Below are 27,617 nucleotides of genomic sequence, written 5' to 3'. Positions count from 1 at the left end.
GGGAAACCCAGGCCTCAGCGTCGTGGTTGCCACAGCAACGCCTAAGCCTCAGTCGTCCACAAGCTCCCAACCCAGAGAGGGCAGCTGGGAGCCCAGGACAGGGGAGCAGGTGCTGCACAGGTGAGGGGCCGGTGAGCTGAAGGAGGCCCTGGCCAGGATCCCAGGAGGAGACGCCCCGCCTGGAGCCCAGCTTTCTCCTGGGTCCTGTGCTCCAGCCGAGATGAGTTCTGCCTCCAGCGAGCCTGGCAGTGGGGATGCAGCAGAGCAGTCCCAGCTGGGGCTGGACACCGTGATCCAGGTCAGTGGGGTGGCTGCCCTCCAGCACCCTCCTAGGAGCAGGCTCCAAGGGCACCTTGAGAGGGAAGGGACCCTGCAGAGGCCACACCTCCTCAGCTCAAGGTGCTCTTTGCGCACACTCACGTGGTCAGCAAGAGCACACATGGACACACACACAGTGCAGACTGACTAGGAAAGGGGTCTGGAGGCCTCAGCCAGCTGGTGAGCCCCCTCTTGCTGAGCCTCGGGTTTGCAGCCTGCACACAGGGTGGGGGACGAACCGAGGACCCTCCCAGGCTGACCTCTGGATCTAGTTTACTGCTTCTTTTGCGGTGAATGAAGTGTGGGTGCCTACAGTCCTTCCCCAGAGCTGCTTATCACCTCTGCCCATGGGTGAGGGGGTGGGACTGTCCCCAGTGTCTGTCCTGTGAGGTCCAGAAGTTCTAGTTCTGACTTTCTCCTGCATAACAACATCAACAATGACTGGGAACTGTCCCTGTGCCCCTCTCCCCTTCGTCCAGCTTCCCAGACCCAGCCCACTGTCCAGCCCTGCCACCCATCCCACCCCCCTAGGTCACCCCCTTGGCTGCCACAGCCAGGCAGCCCCACCCTGACTGACCCCAGGGGATCCCAGGCAGCAGTGACTCCGGGTTGTTCATTAACCCAGTTCTTAGAACCTTGGAACTGCCCTGGGGGTGACGTGGTCCTACATAAACAATACAGGTCCCAGGGAAGAGCAACTGCCCACAGTCGGTGCCAGGCGGTTAGATAGCACGGCAGAGTCAGCACACACATGTGCGTGCACACACACACTCACAGACACGCACCACACCACACACACACAGGTGCCCGCACAGGACAGGCGCGAAGAGCCTATTTGAGTCAGGCTGATAAAATGAGACAGGTGAGGTGGCCTGTGTGGGTGACATTCTGTCCAGCTCCCGCGGGCTCTCAGCTCAGCGGGTGGGGGGGTTTGCACACAGAGTGTCCAAGACCTTCAGGCAGTGTCCCATTGGTCCCATCAACCCTTGAGGGTTCCATCATCCCCTCCAGATTTGGGGGAAATAGAGGGTCAAGGGTGGACACAGTTGCCATAGTGACAGGCTGGTTTGTGAGAGAAACACTGGATGGCATCAAGGTCGGTTGTCGGTATCAGTGCTTGGCAAGCGTAGCTGCCCACAGGAAACCGCCATCTGAAGGCCACAAGGAGCCCTGTGGCCAACACCTGTTATTACCCAGCGGTGATTGGGATCTTGGGGCCATGACAAGGGGGTGAACAGGCAGGCAGGCGCCACAGAGCCCAGACGGGCCTGTCCAGATGGGGTGTCAGGGCGGCAGATGGGGAAACTGAGGGCCTGGGCACCGTGCGGCTGGAGGGTGGGGGGCCTCATGTGCAACCAGGCTTGAGTGTGCTCCCCATTTGGAGAAACCTACTGACGCCCCACCTGCTCCAGCCAGAGCTGCCGTCCCACCCTCGGCAACCCCCTCCCCCTCCAGCCCCCACGTCCACTAGGGCCTCATCAGAACTCCAGCCGCCCCCGGCGCGGATTCCTGTGGCTTGTTTAGGATCTTTATCAAGACGAAAGCAGGCTCGTATGGGTTCTTTGTGTAGCACCACACCTGTGGCTCGGTGTGCTCACTGCTTTCTGGTTCTCCACACTTCTCATCCAGTTCAGTTAACAGCCATTGGACTGGCTTCCAGTTGGGCCTGTCATGCACAGCACAGCCATAAACATTCCGGGACACGTTTCTGGGGGCCGCGTGTGTGCATCTCTGCTGGGGACCTACCCCGGAGGGCAGACACGTGTCCTGGGTTGTGTATGTGCGGTTTTGGTGGATGCTGCCCAGTGGATTTCCACAGAGGTTGTACCAGCCAATCCACAGGGTGCTGGGGCTGCTTGCTGCACACCCTGGCCAACACTTGGCATTTCCTACGATTTTCTTACACAGCCGTTAGGGTGAATGTTCCAGGGTTTTACTGTCATTGGCCCGATCACTAGTGAAGTTGAGTGTAGGTCCCTGTGTTTACCGGCCCCTTGGATGTCTTCTTCGGTGAAGTGTCTGCTCTCAATTTTTGCCCATTTTTCTGTTGTGGTGCTCTCTCTTGTTATTACTCTTTTTTACTGATTTGAATGCAATTGTATAAACTGGAAACAAGCCCTTATTGAAGACGTGCATGTGCGTGCCGGTGCGCGTGTGCAGACTTGGGAGGCCCATCCTGCTTCTTCGCGTCTGCTGTTCCCTCCACCTGCGCCTCCTCTGGCTGTTGATCTCTCACTTATCCTTCAAGGCCCAACTGGCCTGCCGCCTCCTCCAGGAAGCCTGGGTGGGTTCTGGGGACGTAAGAGCAAATATGACCAACTGGGTCATTGCCCTCCCCAGTGTTCCTTGACATGAGTCATTCTGCAGTTGGTGATTCATACTTTAGGCTAAGTTTTCAGTCATTTGTGTGTGACTGGTCTGAGCCCGCTGTGTGCCAAACATCAATCATGCTGGGGGCTGGGGTGGGGGCCCGGAGGTGAATGAGAAGGTGTCCCCCTCATCCCCAGTGCCTGGACCAATGCCTGGCCCGGATCGCCCCTTTATTATTAATTGAGGACCAAACTGCCACCCATGAGAAGCATGACCCTGCCCCAGGGCTCCAGGGCTCAGTGAGAGAGCTAAACTGAGCAGGGCTGAGATACACATGGAGGGGCCAGGTGCTGCCCCGACACAGAGCAGCTCTTTCTTCTAAGGAAATGGAGCCTGGCGGGTGGCCACCCCGGCCCAGGGCCCTCTCTGCAGCAGCCAAGCTGCGGAAGGATGGCCAGCAGACGTCCGGTGTTGGACTTGGCTGGGGGCCCTGTCCTCAGATGTGTTCCTCAAGCTATGCCCGCCCCTGGTGAGGGTCCGAGCTACCACCTGGGGGTGCAGGGAGGCCCATGAGGGTGCGGCTGTGGAAAGGCTCAGGAGGCTCTGAGCAGGCAGGGATGGAGGAGGAAGGCGGGCGGTGGGCAGGTGTGGACTCAGGTTCCTCCGCGTGGGCTCAGGAGGGTGCCACACTGGGAGGACACGCGAGGCCAGCATGCCTGCTGGACCCTGGGAGGGTACTGGCTCAGTTACAGCCGTTGAGGGCATTTGGGGGCCCACAGGTGGGGTCGCAGTCCTAACGCTGCCACTCATGAGTGTCCGACCTTGAATGAGTCCCCAACTTCCTCACCTGTAAAGTGGCCGTGAGACGCTGGCCTTTTGGGTCGAGATGATGGATATGAAAGTGTTTACTGGGAAACCGTGAGTGGCGGGCGGCCGCCTCCCTTCACAAGCAGCACAGGGAACTCACCTTTCCGTGGACCAGCCAGGCCTGCATCCGCCAGAGCCCAGCAGGGCGGCCTCCTCAGCGCCCCTGGCAGCCACGGGGTGGCACTGCTGGGCCGGCCCTGCCCCAGCGCCAGCCTTCTCCCCTCGCGGGGACTGGCTGCGTCCTGGAGGAGCTGGGGTCATCCCCTGGACGCGGCCTCTCCGGGTGATCGTTATTTATTTTATAGCTTTATCGGTTTCAGAGGGAGGAAGGGAGAGGGGGAGAGAGAAACATCAATGATGAGCCACTGATCAGCTGCCTCCTGCAGGCCCCCCACTGGGGATCGAGCCCCAACCCAGGCATGTGCCCTGATGGGGAATCGAACCCCGATCGCCTGGATCCCAGGTCCACGCTCAACCGCTGAGCCACACGGGCCGGCTCCCGGGTGATTTTAAACGGGAGCCTGGTGCCCCTCGGTGCCCGCCGCCGGGCTCGCCTGGACCCGGGGCCCCCTAACTGGGGTCTGGGCGCGGGGAGCCTCGCCCGCCTCTGGAAGCCGCTGGGTGGCCCTGCCCTGGACCCCACAGGCCCCCTGCGCGCCTGGAGCAGGAGCCCGCGGAGCTGGTGGCCTCGCCCTCGCCGCCCCCCACCTGCGGGACGCACCCCCCCCCGTCCTCCGGGGGGCCGCGGGCGAGGGCCCCCCCGGACCTGCACACGCGCTTCCACGGACGGCAGGCGGCACCCCCACTGTCCCGAAGCGCGCCCGCGGGCGGAGCGGGGACCCCGCGCGATGCTCCTGGACTGGTCGCGCTCCGGGGGGGGCCTCCCGGGGCCTCGGGTCCGAGGGGTGGCGGGAGGGGCAGGGCCGGGCCGCTGAGCGGGGCCTTTGGGGAAACGGGCGTCGGCCCCGGCGCCCCCTCCGCCCACCCGGGGTCCCGGGGCGCTGCCCGTGGCAGGGGGACCCCGCGACCCGCCGGGCGGGGCCTGGAGGAGGCGGCGGCGGGTCCGAGCCGGTCTGCGCAGCCCCCCCCGTGTCTCCGCGGGGTCCCCCTGCCACGGGCAGCGCCCCGCCCGGGCCGCAGCGGTTCGCCCGCCGCCCGCACCCGGCGCAGCTGGAGCCCATTAGGCGCCGCGCGGCGCGGGACCGGCCGATGGGGGACCCTCTGCGCGGGACCCGGGCCGCCCCTTCCCGGCAGCGCGGGCCGCGGGCCAGGCGGGCGGGGCGGGGGCGGGGCCTGCGGGCCGCCCGGCCTCAGTGTCGGGGCGCAAAGGGCTGGGGGGCGGCGCCCCGCGCCTCCGGGTCAGGGGGCGGCCGGCGGCCTTGGCGCCGGGTCCGCGCTCGGCCCCAGGCGCGGCCCGCACGTGCCCTGCCCCCCCCAGGGCGGCGCCGATGCCCACCCGGAGCCGGGCTGCGGAAGGCGCCCCCCGAGACCCCCGGGGCTAAGGTCCAACCCGCCGGAGGGGGCTCCAGCCGGAGCGGGGCGGCGACCCGGGGAACGGCCTCCGGGGCTCAGTCCGGACGCAGAGGGACTCGGCCCCGCTGCCCGCCCCGGCTCCTGCGGGGGTCAGAGCCGGCCTCACCAGGTGTCGCGCCCCAGCCGGGTGGGGGGGCCCAGGGGTCACTCACCAGGGCCCTGAGCTGGCAGGGAGATTTGGGGTGTCACAGGTGGGGGAGCAGGCAGGGGCTCTGAGGGGCCACAGGGAGAGGGCTTCCAGGGGAAGGGGTGTCTGGGACTTGGGGGGTGACAGCAGGACCCTGGTTTGCCACCGTGGAGAGCCACTGGCAGTGGACATCCATCCCCAGAACCCCTGGGAATCACCCGGTTACCCCTTAATAGTTAATTCACAGCCTGAAAATCAGACACCCTGACTGCGGCAGGGCAGGGGGCTCACTCCTGGGTGATCTTACCTGGTCTCCAGTCCAGAGGTTTCCTGCTGGCTTGAAATGCCCCCCCACCCCGAGTTCAAAGGCCCCTGACAGTCCTCCCCACGGCCAGCACCACAATTAGACCCAGAAGAAAGGCCCCCCCCAGCCTGGGACCCCCAGACCAGGCGCTCCCCTTGCTGTGCCCTCCTGTGGAGCAAACGCCCCAGGCCGAGGCTGGTCAGCTGCTCCGGAGGCCACCTCGCTCTCCTCCCACTGCCCCCCCCCAGGGCCCACAGGTGCCTGCACAGCTGGCCTTGTTCTGAAGGGAGGGGTGCATGTCCTGACACCAGTTATCTGCCCCTCCCCGGTGGGTTATGTTGGTGGGGTTCAGACCCCTCTCTGGCAGCCCCCACTGTGGAAACTTAGGCTGCCTGCTGCAGGTGGGCGGGGGGTTGGGGGCCCTGAGGGCCGAGCGAGGGCACTTGCCTCCCAGCACCCCTGGAGAGGTGCACGTGTGAGGGCTCAGGCCAGCCCCTCAGAGGCGAAGCAGTGCCAAAGGCTGAGGACCTAGGCCCGGCGTTCTCGGACAGGCCCTTCTCCATACTTCCTCACTGGTTGGCCAGGTGGTGCCAGGACAGGCAGGCGCCACCCACTGTCCAGGTGGAGAAGCCAAAGCACCGTCTTGGGTGATCTCAGCCTCACTCAGTCCTCTCCAGGGCATTTTGATGCCCCGGGGAAGCTCCATGGTCACACACACACCGCTAACTCCACTGGGCTCATACGGGGGTGCCTGGCAGCTGTCCAGGGGCCTGAGAGCCACAGGTGTCTATGGGCGGGTGTTTTTCAGAGGCTGGAGGACACTGTCCTGAGCCCCACGGCCAGGAAAGAAGACCGGGCACTGACCGTGCGTGGGGAAGGCTGGCGGGCCTCACCCACCCCCCTGCCTGCCCGAATCCGTGAGATCGTGGCCGGCAGCCTGGGCGAAGAGCCACCCCAAGGTGAATGGAGGTGGTGGGGGAGGTGGTGGGGGTTAGGGGACACCAGGGGAGCTGCTCAGCCAACGGCTGGAGTCCAGCTTCAGGGGGCCGAGCCTCCGCTGTCCCTGACAGGCCCCTGCTGGCCTGTCACCTTCCTGTGTGAAGGGCCACAGAGCCATGCCCTCCAACAGGGTGGCCCAGGGGGTCCTGTGTCCATACTCACTGTCCTCACTGCTAGGCCACAGGGACCTTCCCAGGCCAGCACTGCCTTTGTTTGTGACACATCTGTGACCATCAGCCGCGGTTCCACCCGCATTTGTTTCTCATTAGATGAGGGAAAGCCCTTAGGGTTGCCACTCAGGAAACAGATGCTGATCAGCCCCCTGCCCCACTCCTAGAGCTGTGCTCACCCAGCCCCCAGGCCCCCTTGAGGCGCCTCCCCGTTGCCTTGCCTTTCAACCGAGGAGCTGGCTTCTGACCTCAGAGTGTGCTCATAACTCCGAGCCAGCCTGACGCCCCCTGTGTGGGTTGCAGGACCCCTCGTACTGAGGGTCCGTGTGCCCCCTGAAGGAACCGGGAGCTCGCTGTGTGTTAAGGAAAGAGAAGCCCCATGTGTGGTTAGAAAAGCAACTCTTTACTTGGGGATGGGATCCGGTTACACTGAATCAGCAGTTCCCACCACTTCCCAGGGCCGGGGCGCCCCCACTCCGCTGTGATTGGTTTGGGGATCACCCTGGGCATGGGTCTGTTTTGGGGGTAAGGATGTTGATAAAAGGCAGGGAAGCAGGAGAAGGCCCCCTGACCGGCGAGCAGGCGAAGCCCAGGGCGTGGAGTCTGCCTCCCCCACATCCAGTCCCGGGGTCAGACCAGCCGGCAGTGCTACCCTGAGGCCAGGGCCGTGGCTGCAGTGGGGGCCTGGGTTGGCCCCCCTGCGGACCCCGGTGCCTCCTACAGGGCTGCGGGAGCTGCCAGGCGCCTCGGCACAGGTGCAGGAGGAGAGGGAGCTCCTGCAGGAAGAGCTGTCCCGGCTGGAGGGCCTGCTGGCCCAGGTGGGCACCGAGCGGGATGAGCTGGCCAGCAGATACCACGCGGTCAGTGAGCGGGTAAGTGGCAGGCCAGAGGGTGGCAGGCAGGCCCAGGGTGAGGTGGTGACTGGCAGTTGGACCAGTGGAACCGTCAGCAAGTCTCAGGATGTGCGTCAGCCACAGAGTCCAAACCCTGGACAACAATGAGGAAACTGAGGCTGAGGTGGAAGGTAAGGGCAGGATGGTGCCAGGCCACCCCTGGCTCACAGCCCAGCAAAGGCATTGACTTGTGCCAGCCTGCCTGGGAGCCCTGCAGGTCCGCCTGGTCAGTCCTGACCATTGGCCCAGCACCAGCCCTCAGCCAGCACCTGCCCGAGCAGGGAGGGCCGCAAGCAGTCGGCAAGGGAAAGGAATTGGCCCCAACCCTCAGGCCTAGCTTGGGGAGAACTGGCTCCACCCCCAGCCCCACCCCTTCCTGACAGCCGAGGACCAGCTGTGACCCTCCTCCTGGGTCATCCTTGCTCTGTACCTTCCAGAGTGACCAGCAAGCTGCAGCAGGAGGCCTATTTGGTCATAAGGTGTGAGGTGGGGGGGGCTCCCATTATATGTGGGGAAACCGAGGCAGAGAGGTGAAAACACTTGCTCAGAGCCTCTTTCCTGTATCTGCCACCCAGGCATGACAGCTTCTGAGGCAAGACTGGATGAGGGGGGCCGGGCCAACAGTGTTGGGGGCTCAGAGGCCCTGCTGGGTCAGCCCAGCCCTGCCTTTGCTGTGTTCAGATCCCCCTTGCTCCATGTGGCAGGACAGATGACCCCACTCTCCAGATGAGCAAACAGAGGCTCATAGCAGCCAGAGTGCCCAGGGCCCTGTTGCCATTACTGGGGCTGAGCCCACCACCAGCGACAGTGCCCTGTGCCAAGTGCCTGAGGGCCCCAGGGTGGGGTGCCCTTCGCCCCAACTCCCACACTGTGGACACCCATTCTCATGGTTGCCTGCAACCTCAGGGAGCCTGGGGCAGGGCTGTGAGGTGAGGGTCCTTCCCATGGGGTTCGGGGCAGAAGCCCTCAGAGGTGCTCCATGAACTGCACGCCCTCCCAGGGCCTTCTGGGGCCCACTGGTGTGGGGGAGGGGGTGTTCCTAGCACAGGGTGGGGAGATGTTGGGAACTGGCCAGTGGGAATAGAGGCCACAGAAATCCTGCGGACAGATCAGTAAACCTCATGAGTCAGACCTGAACTCCCAGGCCCAGCAGCTCGGCACACGCCCGGGCTCCCTTGTTCTGCACCAGAGAGGCAGAGCCTCCCACAAGTTCCCCAGGCGAGTGGGGGTCAGGGTGGACAGCGAGACTGCTTCCTGATGCCTCCAACCCCCGTGGCAGCCCCAGCCCCTGGATCCACCTGGGACCTCTGCCCCCTCCTCTCTCATCTGGCTGGTGCTGAGGAGGGGACACTTGCCTTCCCGCACCCCTGGCCCTGCGTCCCCAGCCTCTGACTCTCCTGACCTTCTTACCTCCCAGCCCCCCACCAGCCTGCCTGCAGGCCTGAGTCCCCTCCCCTGACACCTTAGAGTGTGCTCTGAGTCAGCACATCTGAGGGGACTGGTACCTCCTTTCTCCTAAGAGCCCCAGGGCCCCCATCTGCTCAGGCTCTGGGGCAGGCCTGGTCCCACATGGGGGGTGTGGTTCCCGCCCACCTGCTGGAGTTCTGAGCATAGGAGGAGCATCTGGAGGGTGGGACCCCATACTCATTCCCTGTCACCGAGGATGATCCCAGGGCTTCTCTGCAGCTGGCTGTCCTGCCCCCTAAGTGACCGATCCAGACCCTGGAGGCCACCCCCTAAACTGGCTGCACACCCTTGATGCAGGGGCAGGGTGCAGACGCCCACCCATCTGACCCATCGTGTGGAGGAGCCTGAGCTTCTCCAGACCCACACCCAGCTTGACCCCAGCCCCTTGGGAGGGCTTTGTACTGAAGCTGTCCCTTGGACTAATGTTCCTCTCAGCTGCAGGCCCGGCTGCAGACCACAGAGGCCCGGCTGCGGAGGTCAGAGCTGGAGCACAGCGTGGACCTGGAAGAGGCCCTGGGCCGTTTGGAGGCTGCAGAGCAGAGGTGAAGCCAGGCGGGCACAGCAGTCAGGGCTGCAGGGAGCTCGGCCATCACCCCGAGAGGCAATGGACCCCACTGTGCCTTGGGGCTGTGGGCCAACCTCTTCCCCAGGTGGCTCTAAGTCAAATTCGCCTGTAGGAGTCAGCTGCAGGCTTCGGGGCTGCTGGGGGGACCAGCGGGGGACTGAGGGGGCAGAGCAGGGTGGGGACCAACCCTGCATGGCCTCAGGTGTGGGGTGCAGGTCCCACAGGCCATGAGGGTCTCCCTGGCCCTATACCTAAGTATGTCCCAGGCCTGAGCCCTCAGTGTCTCCACCTGCAGCCCTGGGGAGGGTCAGGCGTGGAATTTTTCTACTTCCAGCACTCGCCCATCCTTGGGGACTGGACAGGGAGGAGAGTGCTGGGAAGCCGGCTGAAAACTAGTTTTGAGGGGGAATTACTGAGTGGAGGCTCACGCCCCAGGAGCAGAGAATGTCCTGCTGTGGCCTTGCTGCCTGGCGGGGAGGTACTGGCTCTCGAGGGTGGGTCCCCCAACATGGTGGGTTTGGCGTCCCTGAGTGCAGCCACCTGCAGACCTGTCCTGGAGAAGGCCCCCAGGTCACGGTGGGGGGGCTGCCCCTCCCCCATCCCCACATGCCCCACTGCAGGATGGCACCTCCCCCAGCCCTGCCTCTTTTCTTTGTCTCGGGGTTCACCTCTGCACCCAGGATTGAGGAGCCAACCACAGTTTTGTGGGGGCAGAGTCAGGAGAGCTCAGAGGGGGAGAAAAAGGGGGCTAGGGTGGCACCCAGATGCTGGCCCTGGTTTGGGGGCCATTGGGGACCCACCACAGATGGTCAGTGCTGTTCAGGGGCATGCAGGGGGTTGTCCTGGTGCCGGCTGGGCCCAGGAGGTTCGGGGATGGGACTCAGAGCTTCTCTAAGCAGAGCCACCTGCCCACGTCCCACCGCTGTGGTCCCTGCCCTTCCAGGAGCACCGGCCTCTCCCAGGTGAACACCCTCCTGAGGGAACAGCTGGAGCACATGAAGAAGGCCAACGACAGGCTGGCCGACGAGCTGGCCCGGACGACGGGCAGCGTGCTCCACCTGCGGGGCGAGCTGGAGCTGAGGGAGGCTCAGCGCTGGACCGAGAGACAGGTGCTCCTGCCTCCACCCCCTGGCAGGGACACGGGCTCCAGGGCCTGTGGCTGCTGGTGGGGGGCGGCGGGGACTGGGACAGGGACAGGGGAAGCTGGCCTCAGCTGTGCTTCCTCCCGGGGCAAGGCACTGGCCATACTACTGCAGGACGGGGTGGGCGGGTGGGGCCTGGCCCAGTGTGACAGCTAGAGGAGCAGGTTGTAGAGAATGGATGGTCGTAGGGCCCCTCACCGCCGAGGCCTGGGCTTGCACCCGAGGCGGGCCCAGGCCCTTCCTTTCAGACTCAGAGTCACGCCTGGGGCTGCAGCCCCGGGAATTCCTCCTCCTGTGGAGACAGGTGACAGCGCTCCGAGCACACCTGGCTGAGCTGCGATCGGCCTCTGAGAGGTGAGCCAGCCACCCCACCCGGGTGGGGGAGAAGGGGCATCTGGCGGTGGCCCAGGCGGTGGCCCCAGGATGCTCCCATGGGCACAGACGTTTTGTCTCACAAACCCCTGCCCCAGCCCTGCTGGACCTCGGGGGCCCTATGGGGGTGGAGGTGGGGCTGGAGGGTGAGAGGGGGCAGAAGCACCAACACACAAAGGGCAGCAGGTGAGGGTGCAGGAGGGGAGGAGTTCCCTGGGTCCTTGCCGGGTACCTCTCAGGCCTGCCCTGGGTCATCGAGGTACCTATCAGCACCCCGTTTGCACACAAGAAAGCTGGGCTCAGAGGGTCCATGTCCTCTGTGGCCTTGCCCAGCTCTTGCTCACCCCTCCCCTACTGTTACATGGGGACAGTGGGAGCCTCTCCTGAGGATGGGGGTGAGGGGTCTGCTAAGGGCAGAAAGCAGGACCCATGTGACCAGACCCTGCCCCTCCCAGCCAGGGTGAGACCCCGTGGGCCTTGAGCCCACGGCGGGTCCTGAGCCTCCCCTGAGGGTGCCGCCTTGTCCCCAGGGGTCTCTCTGACATGCAAGCAGAGGCAGCGAGGACAGCCCGGCGCCTGCACACGGCCTGCCTGAGCCTCGACTCCAACCTGCGGCTGTCGGCCAGCAGCTCGGCGAGCGCCCTGGAGCGGCAGGGCCTGCACGGTGCTTGGCTCGAGCAGCAGCTGCGGGACAAAGTGCGAGAGATGCTGCAGCTACAGGGCCGCTGGGATGCGGAGAAGGTGGCACTGCAGGCCAGGTGGGACCCCAGCGGGCGATCACACAGTGAAGGTTGGAGGGGAGGCACCCTGCGCCTTCTCCCTGTCTGCCCAGCAGCCGGGGTTCCCAGTGGCAGGCAGGCGTCATTCTAGGGGCCACATGACATTCCCATGGATGGAGGAGTCCAAACTCCTTAAGCAGCCCTGGAGGCCAAAATTAGAGCTCTCCAACTGTAAGGGTCTCTGTGGACACACATGGACTGTCCCTGTGGCTGGCTCCCGAAAGTGGAATTTTCAGGCCTAAAGCACGTCCTTCAGGAGAAGGCGGCTGGGCTGGGCTGGGCCCACCTGGGGTCCACACTTCAGAGGAAGCGTGGATATTCTGCACACAGAACCCACGTCTAGGGCTTGAAGTCTGTTTCCTTCGGCAGAAAACGGGGAGACAGCTTCCCACTAAAGACCACAGGGCACAATTCCTCAGAGCCTGGGTGCCGAGAGCTCATGTGGCCACAAACACTCTGCCAGGCTGACAGGATAAAGCCTGCACCCACATGGGGTGCAGGTGGCCCAGTATATCCTGCAGGGACAGCACCCCAGGCCGGAGCAGAGTGCCTGGGGCCACGGGAAAGGAGACCCAGGTGCCATGGGGAGCCAGGCGCCTTTGAGAAGAAAGCGGGTCCTGGGAAGGAAGGGGTAAACACATCCTCACTCACCGTTAGGCTCGGGGTGGCTGAGAGGTGGCCCAGGCAGGGCAATGGCACGCAAAGGCCCCCGAGTGAGCTCTGCATCTGCTGGGCCCCAAGGACAGGGCAGGACCACAGAGGCCACCAACCACGAGGCTGCAGAGCTGAGTCAGGGTCAGCGTGGGGGCCTCGGATGCCGACCTTGGGGTCTGGGCTTTACAGCGGGAGTCATTGACGGCTAGAGTAGGAAAGAGGTATCTGATCAGACCGGGGACTGAGGCCCACTCAGACTGATGTGCCAGTGCCTGAGCCCGGCCACACCACAGGCGGAGGGGTGGGATTCAGCCGGGGAGTCTCCAGGGCCAGCTTTCGCCTTGGACTCCGTGCTCTGCACTGACCACTCTGCATCCCGACCCCTGACTTTCTGGCAGACTCTCCGAGCAGACTCGGCTAGTGGAGAAGCTCACAGAGCAAAACTCACAGAAGGAGCGAACCATCTCTTCCCTCCGAAAGGACCTTCAGAGACTGGTGCGTGGGGCCTGGGATGCAGCGGCTCCGGGTCGGGCACGTGCCACCTGCTGAGGGTCTGCTCGGTGCAGGAGTCCCGGCGCGGTGGGGGCCAGCTGGCGGCAGACAGCCTGAAGGAGGAAGTAGAGTCCTTGCGGCGTGTTTTGAGCATCATCATGGAGGTGCGGGCCATCTCGGAGGCTCAGGGGGCTCCCCGTCTCATGGGATAATCCGGAAGGTCCCCCCTGGCCCTGGCCCTGAGCACTCTCCCCGCACCATGAAGGTGGCCCAGGCGGACTCGAGGGGCCAGGAGCTGGTGCAGAGCAGCAGCCCTGACAGGGAGAAGGCTCGGGGTCCACGGAGGAGCCCCCCACGTATCTCGTCCCCTCAATGGGGCACATCCCCACCGCGGGCCCGCTCCCCATCTGCCCTGGACCCCACACTACAGGCCGTGCAGACAGCCATAGAGAGGCGGCGGTGGCAGGAGCAGGTGAGCAGCCAGTGCAGAGCTGTGCCCTGGTCCCCACCTGGGCATGGAACCCACGGGGTTAACAGGTGTGGCAGCTGGGCCCACCCCTGAGCAGGACCCACAGGGCTTCCCCGGAGCCCCACAGCCCCCAGGAGGGGCTCTATCCTCAGTGCATCCTTTCTGGGGCCTGTGGTCAAAGGCCTGTGCAGGCCGGAGGGGGCTCATGTCACGCCCGCCCCGAGCAGGAGCTGCGTGTGCAGCTGAAGTCCTCCCAGGCGGTGGCGGCCAGGCTCCGGGAGCAGCTGTCCGAGAGGCAGCGGGAGCTGCGGGCCTGTCGGAGGCTCCTGCAGGAGCGCGAGCAGGAGCGGGAGGACCTCCTGGACAGGCTGGAGGCGCAGAGCCAGGAGACGCGGCGCTGCAGGGCGGCCAGCAAGCTCCTGGGAAGGTGGCTGACCGACCGGAAGGGCTGGGTAGGGCAAGGCGGGCTGGCCCGGCCGAGGCCGGACAGAGTGGGCAGTCCCAGCCTGGAGCGCTTTCCCCACAAGGCCTTCCGCACAGAAGGGAGAGGGCCGTGGTTCCTGGGGACAGGTGGGCCCCTCAGCGTGGGGCAGGAGGGCCGAGTCCAAGGGGCATTTGGGAAACGGGGCTCAGGGGCCAGGGCCGGAGGGCGCAGCTGAGGTCATGTCCCTGGCTGGTGGGTGATGTGTGGTGAGGACTCAGTGGGTCAGCTTCATGCCGGGAGCTGGATCTGGAGGGTCCGGGGCCCTGTCAGGACAGGTGAGTAGGACAAGCAGATGTGGAGCTGGGGAGGGCCCAGGTGGGGCGTGTCCCTTCCTTCCAGCAAGTTCCACAAGGACTGGCAGAGCCCGGCAGGGGAGGCAGAGCACTGAGTACAGGGTCGCACCAGGAGCAGCAGCCTTCGTGTTTTTGGGACGCATGGGGCCACCAGGAGGGGACAAGCCGCTGGCCACGCCACCTCGCAGGCCGTCCTGGGGCTGGAGGAGGCTAGATCTTCTTCGCCCCTCCACACATTTCCCTGAGCTCCTGCCCCGAGCAGCACCACGCCTGGCACCCACCCTGCCCTGCCCGCTCTCCTGGCAGTGGGCTGAGGCTGGAACGTACCCGGTGTGGGTCTCCCGGCCCCTCTGCCAGTGTTGCCCCCACCTTGGCCTCCCTGCTCCCAGAGAGAAGAAAGCTCTGGAGACGGAGTTGGAGGAGCTGAGGGGCAAGGTGGACTCTTGGGCCGTGGACAAGCAGAGGCGGGAGGCCGAGAACGCCGAGCTGCAGAGAAACCTCCTGCTCTGGGCGCAGCAGCGGGAAGAGCTGGAGCAGCAGGGCGAGCGGGGCCGCAGGGAGCTGGAGACCAGGTGGGCTGGGCAGGAGCTGTGAGCCTTCGGGCTGAGCCGGCCTCCTGTGGGCCTCAGTGTCCGCACCCAGTGGGAGGACCACTTCCTTAGCAACCTTGCCTCGGGGAGCGGGGACGCCCAATGAGACAGCGGGGGTGACAGGCTCTCCAGGGTCCCTGCAGTCTGGGCCACCACCCCGACACCCACCCAGCATCCCCCCAGTGCCTACCCCAGCACATCCACCACCCAGGCCCAGGAGAGAGGGTGCCCCCGGCATGTATGCACATGCCTCACCGAGGCGAGTCCACTGAGGCATAGACCGAACCCCACCCCCAGCCGGGAAGCAGGGTCCTGGTTTGGATGCCACCCTGTGGACTCCCCAAGTTCAGGCCTCCAGAGAGACCCAGGGCTCCTCTGGGGCTCCCTGGGCTTGGAGGGAGTTGCAGACAGCCACCCTGCCCACTGGGTCCTGTGAGGTGACCCGTTGTGCCCTGAACCCACCTCACACCCTCTGCCTCTGATTTGGGGACCTTAGTCAAGGGCACCTGGAGCAGCTGGAGGAGAAGGTCTCAGGGCTCAAGAAGGAGCTGGTGTCAGCCCGGGAGGCACTGAATGCAGCCCGGCTACAGAGGGACCTTCTGGAGAGTGAGAGGGAGGCCCTGCGTGGCACACTGGCCCGGGTACGCCTGTCTCCCACCTCCTACCTCCCTCTCTCCCACCAGGCCACCCTGTCATCTCTCCTGGCTGCAACCTTAGCACCCAAGAGGCTGCTCTTTACCCCAGAGGCCTCCTCAATGTGGGATTCCCTTCCCCTGTCCTACCCAGACCTCCAACTCGCACACACCCATGACGAGGGGCTCGCTCCCTCACTGACACCAACAGCTCTGCCTGGGAGAAGCTCCTCCCTGGCATCCCCACTCAGGGTGACCGGTGCCCTCCCCTGCCCTAGGCTGAGTCCAGCAATGCTGACCTGGAATTGCTTGTGACCCGGCTAAAGTCGGAGGGGGTGCAGCAAAGGGACTCCCTGGCCACGATGGCCGCCCTGATGGAGGGCCTAGCTGAGGATAAAAGCAGCCTGACCCACCTGGTCCTGCAGGTAAGACCAGGGCCCAGTGAGTGGCCTTTGTCCTGGGCCTCACAAGTCCCAGCTCTGGTCTCTGAGCCCAGAATCCTCCCTGCACCCGTTCTCCCCCATTTTCCATTCCCAGACTGAGCGCAGGTTTCGGGGGAAGAGGCCCACACAGGGACAGCAGCCGGATGGGCCCGTCAGGCCTTCGGGAGGGGAAGCCACACCTACCTGGGCAGGCCAGGGAGGGGTGGTCAGCCCATGGGGGCTCTGGCACCTGGGGCATGGACCCGACGCTGACCCCCCCCCCACCCTGGGCAGCTGCAACAGGAGGGGGATCAGCTGCGAGAGCAGGAGCGGGTGCTGAGGCAGGAGCGGGCAGGCGCCCGGGAGCGGCTCGAGCAGGCAGAGCAGCAGCTGCAGCAGCTGGAGGGGCAGGCAGACCGGCTCCGGCAAGAGAGGGCCAAGCTGCAGGACCAGGTGGGCCAGGGGAGGGGTCTGCAGGGCTCCTGGCTCTGGACCCACCCTGCAGGGCGGCCCCTTCCTCTCTGTGGTGTGGACAGGGCACAGGCCACCTTACCCCATCACCCGGCTCAGGATGTCAGTGCCAGGGCTGTCTAACTGCAGTGCTGACTGACTGGGCAGGTTCTGTGGTGGGGGCAGGGGGCAGGGGGTGGGTTTTCAAAGAGGAACCTATAAATCATGCCCAGCCCAGTACCAGAATTCAACATGTCACCCTCAAGTGTGATGTTTTCTGTAGCTGTTTGATAAATATCCCTCATCCGATTGACAATGTTCCCATTTGTTCTTTTCAATCATGAATGGGTTTCGAATTCTGTTCACATTTTTTCTGTATCTGTTAAGATGACTATATCATTGTTATTCTGTTAACATGAATGATATTGGTTCACTTTTTAATGGTAAAACAACCTTGCCTGCCTGAGACGAACCCCACTTAGTCATAAGTTAATAGATATTTTATATATTTTTTTATTAAACTTCATAATATTTTGTGAAGGATTATTGCACGTATAATAAGGGATGAGGAATACTGGCCTATGATTTTCTCCTCTCGTAATGTTTTTGTCAGATTAAGAATCGGGGCCTCCTAAAGTGAGTTGGGAAGTGTTCCTCCTCTTCTGTTTCCCAAAGCGTTTTAAAATTGCTGGGTTTTTGGTTGTTTTTTCTACATGTTGGTAGAATTCACTAGTGAAGTTATTTGAATCTGGAGTTTCGTTTGTGAGAAAAGTTTCAATAACAAATTCAGTTTCTATAACAGATAGAGGGCTACTCAGGTTTCCTATTTATTCTTGTGGCCGTTTCTCCCGCCGCATGTTGCGTTTGCCCTTGGCCCCTAGGGCCCTGGCCCTGCATCACGTGAGAGCTAACAGATACTCCCAAGGGGAATGTGAGTAGAACGTCGGGCCCACTTGAATATGTGTCTCTCAGTAATCAGGCCCCTTTGGGTCTTGGCTGCCTTGGTATCTCTGCAGCCTTCACACTGATATGCTGGAGGTATAGTGGGAAGGTTTTCTACCTGCTCTAGGTGGGATTATTGGCCTTCAATAATCTAGTTCACCATTATCAGAAGCAGAAAGTTCTGGTTTTTTGTGTGAAGGATATTTTTGCTGGGTATAGACACTAGGGTAGTGAATATTTTCTTTCAGCATTTTTATGGATTCATTCCACCATCCTCTGACTTTCATTGTTGCTGTTTGGAAGTCAAACATCAGTCTTATGGTTGCTCATTTAAATGTAATGTCTGTGGGGTTTTGTGCCTCTGATTTTTAAAGATTTTTTTTTTAATTTTGGTATTCAGAAACAGTATGGATATATCTATGTGACATTTCCTTTGAATTTATCTTTTTAGGGTATTGTGGCTCATTTTAAATCTGTGGCTGGATGCATTTCATTAAACTTGCAAAATTCCTGTCTATCTGTTCAAACATTCTCTCTCCAATTCTAATTATACAGATGCTGGGCCTTGTCCTATGTGCCTGTTACACTCTTTTCTGTATTTTCCATTATTTTTTCTCTTCATGATTCAGTCTGAATACATTCTTTTGTCTATCTTCCAGATTACTAGTCTTCTATTCTGTCTAATCTGTCATTGAAACATTATATTTATTAATTTTGATTATCGTGTTTTTAAATTATGTTGTTTGTGTTTAGTTTCTAGTTCTACGGTGAAATTCTTCATCTTGCTATCCATCTTCTTGAACATTTAATCACAGCTATTTTAAAGTCTGTGTCTGGGAACTCTAAGGAGGCAGGAAGGCATCTGTGTTTATTTGATGTTCTTACATGTGGTTCTTACATATCTCCTGATATGCCTGGTAATGTTGATCAAATATCATATACTTTAAAACTATAGGAATAATTTGATGATGCTGTTCTTCCAGAGAGGATTTCCTTTCGGTTCTGGCAGGCAGTGGGGGTAGATGATCACCATAATCCATCCCTGAGGAATGGTCTGTTCTGATCCACCCGACTACAAGGGTGAAGCCCTTCTGTGAATACAAGTAGAAAGCTAGGGTGTTTACCAGGGCCCTTCTGCTTCCATGGCTCAGAATTTGAGTTTTTGGACCCCTGAGGCCATAATACTACCAGAAGCTCTCCTTGACTTCCCAATGTCTCAGCCAAAACTTTGAGATCAGCGCACGCTCTGAAGAGGGACGAGATGCTGGATGGTGGGCTTTTTCCTCGTTTCCCTCCTCTCCATGATCTCACACAGCTCCTTCCCTCCCAGCTGACCTGGCAGCTCCCAAGGCCTTGTTCACATTCCGTGATGTATTTCGTCTAGATTTTCATGATGTTCTTGGTGGAAGTGTTAGTCTGCAGCAGTCGGGTCCTCCATCACTTTGTACTTCCATTTCTGTGCAATGTTTCCTGCCCCCGTGGATACTTGTGGCCTGACCAAGGTTACCATGTAGACTGACGGCTGGGTATGCTCGGTTCAGTCACTCCTCCATCATGGTCAGAGTAGAGGCCCCTTTTGTGTTAGCACATGAGCACTCGGAGGTCCCGTGTGTCTTACATCCCCGCTCCTCTTCCTTTCCCTCCATGTCATTCTCTGTGAAACTTCTCCTGAAGGCCTTTTCCTTGAAGACGTCCCCCACCCCTCCCACTCCCTCTTTTTCTGCTGGACTTTCCCCTTCCCCCTCCTCTAGGTCACATGCAAGAAACAGGCCCTGGAGGAACAGCTGGCCCAGAGCCTGCAGGACAAGGAGGCCCAGATGGACACTCTCCAGAGGGCCCTGCAGGAGAAGGAGGCCTTGTCTGAGGAACGAGCCCAGCTGCTGGCCAAGCAGGAGGCCCTGGAGACCCAGGGCCAGCTCTCGGCTGAAGAGGCAGCTAACCTCAGGTACCCACCGGGGCCTGTGGGCAGGGTGTGTCGGCATGGCCTTGCCTCCGGAGAGCCTGCAGTGTGGCAGGGGGCAGGCATTCGCTTAGCAACCGTAGGGCAGGGGCGTATGTCTACTTGGGAGAGGGGCTGTGAGTGAGGGGCCAACACAGTGCCTGTGGGGGGGAACATCTAGAAGAGGTGGATCCAGTGAGCACCCTGGGGTGAAGGTCCTGTGAGAGGTGCTGCACTGGTTGGTGGTAAGTAGCAGAAGGAAGACATGGAATTGCTCATGGATCTGAGAAGTTCAGCACACACATGGCTTCAAGCAAGGCTTGCCCAGGCCCCCTAACTTGTGTGGGCTGCGCGTGGGCCGTTTGTGTTCAGTGTCTGTGGTGTGTGCGTCGCCCAGCACAGCAGAGCAGAGCAACAGTTAAAACTTGCTCACCGGCTGGTTAATACTGATGTGTTGGCTTTAAAAATTCAAAACACCTCCCCTGAAATGGGGGCTGCGGTCAGGGCTGTGCCTCAACCCAGGTGTCCTCTGGGCAGAGAAGCAGAGGCAGCTTCTCCTGTGATGGAGCCACACATGTGCGGTCTGCTTCTTGGAGCAACTCTTTTTTAAAAAAAATCTTCACCCAAGGAGCTGAGGATATTTTTTCCACTGATTTTTTAAATAGAGAAAGTGTACAGGAGGAGGTAAGGGGAGAGGAGAGAGAGAGAGAGAGAGAGAGGGAGACCAATGTCGGAGAGACACAGCAATTGGTTCCCTCCCACATGTGCCCCAACCCCACTGGGGGCAGGGATCAAACCTGCAACCTAGGTACAGGCTCTTGATCAGGAATTGAACCCGTGACCCTCTGATGCACAAGCTGACCACTGAGTCACACCGGCCAGGGCTCAGAGCAACTCTCTATGTGACAAGAGAACAGGGAATAGAGTTTCTTCATTACGACCAACAAATGCACCGTAATTCCCATGACATTCTGCCGTCCACCAGCACCGAAGCCGGGTGCCATTGCCCAGCCACAGTGAGCGCCCCGTGAGGCATTGTTGGTTCGGTGCGTGTCTAAGGTGCTGACACCTGAAGGTGGGGTGTCTGGCTCCAGGACAGTCAGCCTAGCCAGCACTGCATCTTATCTTTACTTTAATCTTTTGGTAATTGGATGCGTGGTTGTGATTTGAATTTCTTTGAGTACAAATAATGTTGAGCAAGTGTCATATGTTTATTAACCATTTGTGGGGGGTTTTGAGAATAACAGTCATTTTTCTCATTTTTCTGTAGGGTCAGCTGACTTTCTGTCATTGATTGGTAGGAGCTCTTTGTATATGACGGCTGTGGACCCTGTGTATATTTAGTGTAGTGTTTTTCTTCAAGTCTGTGCCTTGTCTTTTACGTTGGTTTGTGGGATCCTTTCTGCATGGAAGCTCCCCCTCCCCATCTTCTAGTGTATTCACACCTGTCGGTCTCTTTAATTTTGTCTTCCAGTTTTTGTGTCTTTCTTACGAAGGTTATAAAATACCCTTCTGTATTTTTTTCTACTATGTTTATAGTTCTAAGTTCTTTGGTGGTGGTTTTATTTTTGCATTTAGCTTTTAATCCACTTGAAACATTTTTGTGTGTGGGATCCAATTTGTTTTACAGATTTAAGATGAAGGAGATGTCCTCTGTTTGTTCTCTGACTTATCCGCCTGGCCTTGGCGGACACTGGGATCACCCGGTGACTGGCTTGCTGTCCAATGGTTCTCTGCAGGGCCGAGCGGGATGCACTGGAGAGCAGCCTCTATGAGGCCCAACAGCTGGCAGAGCAGCTGCAGGCGCAGCAGGAACATCTAGAGGGAGAGGCCCAGAGTGCCCGGTGTGCCCGGCAGGCCCTGCAAGGTGCTCCAGCAGCTTCTGCCTCTCCTCTCCCCATATGGCCCAGAAGGGCCCCTCCTGTGGAGTTCAGTCCCAGGGTGCTGCTCCTGGTGCCTCAGGAGGGGCACCAACTCGGGCCTGGCGCTCCCGTGGCTGAATGGGTCCTGCCGCTGCTGTCTGTGAGGGGTGGCCCTGCCCGGCCTGCTTCCCGCTCTGGCCTGGGATTCAGCCCTGGGCCAGCATGGCAGCCCCTGCCCCATCCCTGAGCCCTCACCCCTGCTCAGCCCACCCTGCCATGTAGGCCATGTGTGGCCCACCCACCCATGGGCCGGGCCATAGCCAGGACACCCACGCTGCTGTGGGGCCCTGTCCTCACCTGCTCCTCAGAGTGGTGGCTGTCACTCCGCAGGGGGTGCGCACAGGCCACGGGGCAGACCATGGCACGGGTCCCCGGCCGGTCCCAATGCACCCGTCACTTTGCAGTGGAATTGGAGCAGCTGAAGAGTGCCTGGGAAATCCGGGAGACAAAGCTGGAGTGGGACGTGGGGCAGCTGCGGCGGCAGGTGGCACAGCAGGAGCGGGAAGCACAGCTGGCCCTGGAGAGCCAGGCACTGGCCCACCGCGAGGACCTCGCCCGGCTCCAGAGGGAGAAGGTCTGCTTGCCTGGGCCACCAGCTGCCACTCCCAGGAGCTTACTGTGTCCCAGATAATGCAGACTCTCCGGGGAGGGGCCCTAGGAAACCAGGCAAGGGCGAGGGGCCCGGGCGACACTGAGGCGGGGGCCAGAGAGGACCCTTCATAGGTCAGGCGGGTAGCTAGGGTGGTGGGGCTGAGCCTGTGTGGCCAGGTCCTCTCCCTCGCAGAAGGGGCCAGCCCTGGGAATTGGCCGACCTCCCCGCAGTCTGAGGCCATAGCTAGAGGGCACTTCATTGCCCATCTGAGCCACACACACCCCCCGTCACAGGCTCCTGTGGGCTTTGATTGACACATCCACACATCGTGGTTTCTATGGTGCGTGGTGCACTGTGGAGGGCTCAGGAATGGCCTGTGAACTGTTACTTCATGTTGGATAGAGGAGGTGGAGGCCCAGAGAGCCCCTTCGCAGCTCTTGCTCCAGTAACGCTGCGTGAGACAAGGGGCATGCAGCTGGTTGGGCTGGACAATCCCGGGGGCCCTGTCCTGCTAGTGTCCCGTGAACCAGGTCTCACTCAGGACCACAGGCTGGTTTAGGTGTCCTGACCTGTGTGGCCCTCACAGCCTATCCCTTTTTCTTGGCCCAGGAGACCTTGAGTCTGTCTCTGACAGAACAGAAGGAGGCAGCAGCTTGCAGGCTGGAACAAGAGAAGGAGCTGGTGGCAAGAAGTGCAGCCACGAGGGAGGCTCTGAAGGAGGAAATTCAGAGCCTGAAGCACGAGCGGGATGAGAGCCTCCTCCAACTAGAACACAAGATGCAGCAGGTGATGGGGGGCTACGAGGCAGTGGCCATCCTCACTTCCACTCACCTTGCCTCTTCTGACCCTGCAGGAGGGCTGTGTGTGGGCAGCCTGCTATTGTAGTGTTGGCCTTCCAGAGCCGGCTGGAGGACAGAGATTCACCCACCTACCCATCTACCCACTCATCTGTCCATTCACCCAGCCATCCATCCATACATCCATCCACCATCCATCACCCATCCACCATCCATCCACCATCCATCCATCCACCCATCACCCATCCACCCATCCATCCATCCATCCATCCATCCATCCATCCACCCATCACCCATCCACCATCCATCCACCATCCATCCACCCATCACCCGTCCACCCATCCACCCATCCATCCATCCATCCATCCATCACCCATCCACCATCCATCCACCATCCATCCACCCATCACCCATCCACCATCCATCCACCATCCATCCATCACCCATCCACCATCCACCCATCCATCCATCCATCCATCCATCCACCCATCCCCCATCCACCCATCCATCCATCCATCCATCCATCACCCATCCACCATCCATCCACCATCCATCCACCCATCACCCATCCACCATCCATCCACCATCCATCCATCACCCATCCACCATCCACCCATCCATCCATCCATCCATCCATCCACCCATCCCCCATCCACCCATCCATCCATCTATCCATCCATCACCCATCCACCATCCATCCACCATCCATCCACCCATCACCCATCCACCCATCCACCCATCCACCCATCCATCCACCCATCCACCCATCACCCATCCACCATCCATCCACCCATCACCCATCCATCCATCCATCCATCCATCCATCCATCCATCCATCCATCACCCATCCACCATCCATCCACCATCCATCCACCCATCACCCATCCACCCATCCATCCATCCATCCATCCATCCATCCACCCATCACCCATCCACCCATCCATCCATCCACCATCCACCCATCCATCCATCCATTTATCTGTCCATACTTTCATCTGCCCATCCATCCATGCATCCATCCATCCATCCATCCATCCACTCAACTGTCCCTCCACTTGTTCATTATTCATTTATTCAACTGAATGTCCATTCTATCCACACACTCATCTGTCCACCCACGTGCATGGCCATCTCTCCACATACTCAATTGTCTGTTCAGATACCTCACTGTACTTCTATCCATCAATTTGCTTGAACATCCCTCTAACTAGCCACATGCCCAGTCATCGATCCACACCACTATCCAACCACTCACTTGACCATTCATCTCTTCCTTCATTTAAACAGCCTTCCCTCTGTTCACACACTCAGCTATCCATTCATATCCACCGTTCATCCATCTGTCTGACTGTACATCCATCTATCTGATTAGCCAGCCATTCATCCATCGATGTACCCAGCCATCAGCCACCCACCTGACCATCAGTCCATGCAGACAACCACTGGCCACTCTCCTGGCCACCCTCCATCCCCCGGCTATGGAGATTCAGACACTGGGCATGTAAAGGTTACCCTCTGGGTCCAGGCCCTCCAGTTTACTGCAACACCATGAAGCACTCACTGTTCAGTGAATGGAAGGACAAGTAGGCGCAGTCACATGTTGTCACACAGTGGGACACGACTCTCAGGTGTTGGCACAAATGACAAATCCCAGGGGAGGGAGTCACAGTAGCAGGAGTCACCAGGGTTTATTGCCAGACTCCCTGCATTTCTAATCTGATTCCCACAACACTCTGAGGTACATGCTCTTACTGGCCCCATTTTACTGGTGGGAAAATTAAGGCTCACACATGGCGACGGCCTTGCCCTGGGCTGCGCAGCACACCTGCCGGGCCCTGGGCCTGTGCTCTCGGCTGGTCCACTGTTCATTCCCTGAGAAAGAGGAAGGAAAGGTTTTGCAGCTGTGGCCACATTTTGGGGGTAGGACCATAAAGGAGGAGCAGGAGGTTGGGGAGGGAGGGAAGGGAATTCGGGGATGTCTGCGCAGAACCCCTGAGGTTCCAAGATTCACCAGAATGATCCTCAGAACTCAGGAAAGTGCTACACGTACGATCACAGTGTTATTTAAAGGACACGAGTCAGGGCCGGCCCAGTGAAGAGACATGTGGGACGAGGTCTCTCCCGTAGAATTGGGGCACATCACCCTCCGGCACATAAATGTGGATAAGGTTTTTCACTGGGGTCCTCGCATGGTTGTGGTTCACGAAACCACTGGCCACGTGGTGGGACTCAGTCCCCATCCCGTCCCCGGGGCTGGGTGGTCTCAGTGGCCCACAGCCCGAGTGCTCTAATTCACCCCTGGGGGGGGCACGGCCACCCTCTCCCCAAACTCGTCAGGCAGCCATGAGTCACCTCTTAGAGTAGATTCAGGTGTGGTCCTGGGACCCAGGAACAAAGACACTCCTCATGTGCGGAATTCCAAGGGTGTAGAGGCTCCCCCCAGAACAAGAACCCAGACCAAGTCTTTGTTATGAAGGAGCCTCCCGAGATCGCTGTGCACAGAGGAGCAAATAGAAGTTCACGTTGCGACCCCACCTCTATAACACAGAGTCCGAAAGGCACACGTGTGGTCCAGGCCTTTCTCTTCCTGGGGTCGACCTGTGTTGGGGACCTTTCCACATCCGTGTGCTCGAGGTGTGATCATTCCTCTCACAGCCAAGGTGCTCAGGCGCTTGGGTCAGGATTTTGTTGGCCTTCTACCTGCGGACGTCTGGGTTGTTTCTGGTTTGTTGCTGTTATGAGCAATAACCAACGGCCCTGAGCAGGCCATCCCGCACGTGTACACGCACATCTCCAGGGCCCCACGGGCCTGGGCCTCCGGAGCCCATGCACCTGCGACCTTCAGGGTCATTGCCAAATTCCTTCCATCTCCTGCAGCCCTTGGGGGCGCTCACCTGCATCCCTCACTCTTGGCGACACGCAGCATTTTCAGAGGCTCAGATTCATAGAGGTCCCCACTCTGTGCTCTGCGGGAAGCGATGCCTGGAGGGGTTGGGGGCTCGAGGGGAAGGGGTCTGTGAAGCCCTTGACCTGCGCTGGTAGGAAGCAGGTGTTGGACAAGTGCACTGTGGGGAAGGGCCAGTGCACCCGGAGGACAGGGTGGGGTAGAGGGGTGGTGCTGCCTGACTGCAGGCACAAAGGGTGGACCATGGCAGATGGGGCAACAGGCTCCCACCCAGCTCCCGGATGTGGCTGTCCTTGGGGTGCTGCCCCCTCCAGAACAGGGGTGTGGAGCCAGGAACACGCTGTGTCCCGCCAGGGGCTTCAGCACCCAGCACCCCACTGTCACACTAGGCGTTGTCTCTGAAAGAAGCAGAAAGGAGCCGGCTGAAGCAGGAGCTTTCAGGTGCCACAAGGGAACTGGAGCGGGTGTGGCAGGAGGCCCACAGCCAGCAGGAGCAAGCAGAGGTGAGCCCCCGAGCCCCCATCAGCCAGCCCCAGGCACTGGCAGGCCCCCAGATGCACCCTTTCCGCCTGGTCCCAGGGATACATTCCTTTCTATCCTGGCCCCCAAGCCTCAGTTTTGGGTACATCCAGGTCTCCTGCTGGGAGGGGACATTGTCCTGTTGGGATGGATGGGAAAGAAAGGCCGAGAGAAGCACGTCTAGGGGTAGGTGCTGAGGGGTAGGTGCCAGTTCCTGCCCCCCCCTCCCCCCCCCCCCCCCGCATGCCACAGGCACCAGGGACTCGCCAGAGAAGGGAGGGCCTGGGCTGCACATGAGCCAGCAGCAGAGCCCAGGCCTGTGTCCCCCACACCCACTGGCCCCCAGCCTTACCTGTCCGTGCATTTGAACATAACTGCAGGAAATGGGACTCGCTGGAGGGGCTCCTTCCAAAGGAGAAACCAAATCAGGGGAGGCCGAATTTACCTGAGGCAAACCCTCCCCGGGAAGGACACCCACGGAGAGTCCTGTGGAGCCTGGAGAGAGGCAGCCGGCCACAGGCCAGGAGAGACCCCAGGAGGCAGCCGCCTGCCCTCGACAGTGGACAGAGGCATGGAGGCTGCTGCAGGCAGCCAGCTGGGGTCACCTGGGACCCCTGACTCCTCTTCAGGAGCCTGTGTCTGGGGCAGGGCAGGGAGCAGCAACTAGGACTCTGGGAAAGCAGTAACTCTGGGGCCTTGTGTCCTTACCCGTGGGCACCCACTGCCGTCGTTGACAGGGTGGCCTCAGCCCATTAATGAAGTGGGCAAGGCGGAGGCAAGGGTCTGCCCACAGGGGGAGGTGGTCAGAGCGAGGTGACAGGACACAGATGGAGAGGGAGCTCGGGAGCACTGCCTGCGGCTGGGGTCGGACAGCTGCCCTGGGGGCCAGCCCTGAGCAGACACAGGCTCCTGCCTCTGTCCCTCCAGCCCTGGTCACCTTCCATGCCAGTGCCTCTCTTTCATTATTAACCCAGGGTTATCCCTTTCACCTGGTCCCTCGTGTGTCCCTGTCCCAAGGGCACATTCAGATGCTCCCTTGGGTTGAGTGAATGACTCGGGAGGAGTGAATGAGCCTGGGGACGCGTATGGACTGTGCTGCCAGGCCCTGAGCTGCAGGGACTGGAAGTCCTGGCTGGGAGGCCCTGCAGTTCACCATGACCTGCGGGCAGGGGGCAGGGGCTATGCGGTGGACAAGGGGCTGCAATTAGGAGCTGGCTGCCTGGTGTCTCTGCCCCTCCTACCTGTCAGGTGCCTGGATCCCTGTCACTCTGAGCAGAGCAGGGGGGGCTCCCAGCACCCAGGAGAGCCTTGCCCCAGATCCTTGCTCCCTGTAGCCCCCTCAGGCTCTGTCCCACCCCCTGGCCAATGGCCCTTCCATGGACACGGCCAAAAGGGGTGTGAGGGGCCCTGAGGTTGTGTTCTCCTTCCTCCCACCCCCGCAGATGCTCCCTCGGCCCCTCCCCAGCAGCAGGAGACTAAGAAAGCCCCTCAGACCCTGAGAGCTCCCCCCTTTCCCAGATCTCGGGGCCTGCTGGGGGCCTCCCCTCTCTGTGGCTGAGTATCCCCCTGGGCTGCGGACGGCCTGCCAGCCAGCGGGCTCTTCAGGGAGCTCATTAAGTGTTCTTCAGCCACCTCGGCTTGGAAAATGGAAATGAAAACCCACCGAGAG

General features: G+C 60.6%; 1 protein-coding gene across 1 annotated transcript in view; it reads left to right on the top strand.

Annotated features, from left to right (window-relative positions):
- Window positions 1-220: 220 nt before the first annotated feature.
- Window positions 221-27,617, top strand: part of CROCC2 (ciliary rootlet coiled-coil, rootletin family member 2) — a 44,701-nt gene continuing 17,304 nt past the window's right edge. Inside the window, exons 1-20 of the mRNA XM_087819461.1 lie at window positions 221-298; window positions 6,268-6,418; window positions 7,352-7,500; window positions 9,424-9,530; window positions 10,497-10,662; window positions 10,952-11,049; window positions 11,598-11,825; window positions 12,899-12,995; window positions 13,067-13,156; window positions 13,258-13,464; window positions 13,689-13,888; window positions 14,628-14,810; window positions 15,325-15,469; window positions 15,739-15,876; window positions 16,186-16,335; window positions 19,026-19,219; window positions 20,953-21,080; window positions 21,540-21,709; window positions 22,337-22,513; window positions 25,819-25,932. Coding sequence (XP_087675587.1) covers window positions 221-298; window positions 6,268-6,418; window positions 7,352-7,500; window positions 9,424-9,530; window positions 10,497-10,662; window positions 10,952-11,049; window positions 11,598-11,825; window positions 12,899-12,995; window positions 13,067-13,156; window positions 13,258-13,464; window positions 13,689-13,888; window positions 14,628-14,810; window positions 15,325-15,469; window positions 15,739-15,876; window positions 16,186-16,335; window positions 19,026-19,219; window positions 20,953-21,080; window positions 21,540-21,709; window positions 22,337-22,513; window positions 25,819-25,932 — 2,970 coding nt within the window. The remainder of the gene's footprint in view (window positions 299-6,267; window positions 6,419-7,351; window positions 7,501-9,423; window positions 9,531-10,496; window positions 10,663-10,951; window positions 11,050-11,597; window positions 11,826-12,898; window positions 12,996-13,066; window positions 13,157-13,257; window positions 13,465-13,688; window positions 13,889-14,627; window positions 14,811-15,324; window positions 15,470-15,738; window positions 15,877-16,185; window positions 16,336-19,025; window positions 19,220-20,952; window positions 21,081-21,539; window positions 21,710-22,336; window positions 22,514-25,818; window positions 25,933-27,617) is intronic.

This window comes from Miniopterus natalensis, chromosome 8 (assembly GCF_054644295.1).
Source record: "Miniopterus natalensis isolate mMinNat1 chromosome 8, mMinNat1.hap1, whole genome shotgun sequence".
Classification (NCBI taxonomy): Eukaryota; Metazoa; Chordata; class Mammalia; order Chiroptera; family Miniopteridae; genus Miniopterus; species Miniopterus natalensis.
The sequence above is the reverse complement of the archived record's forward strand: the minus strand, read 5'-3'. Positions and strand labels throughout refer to the sequence as shown.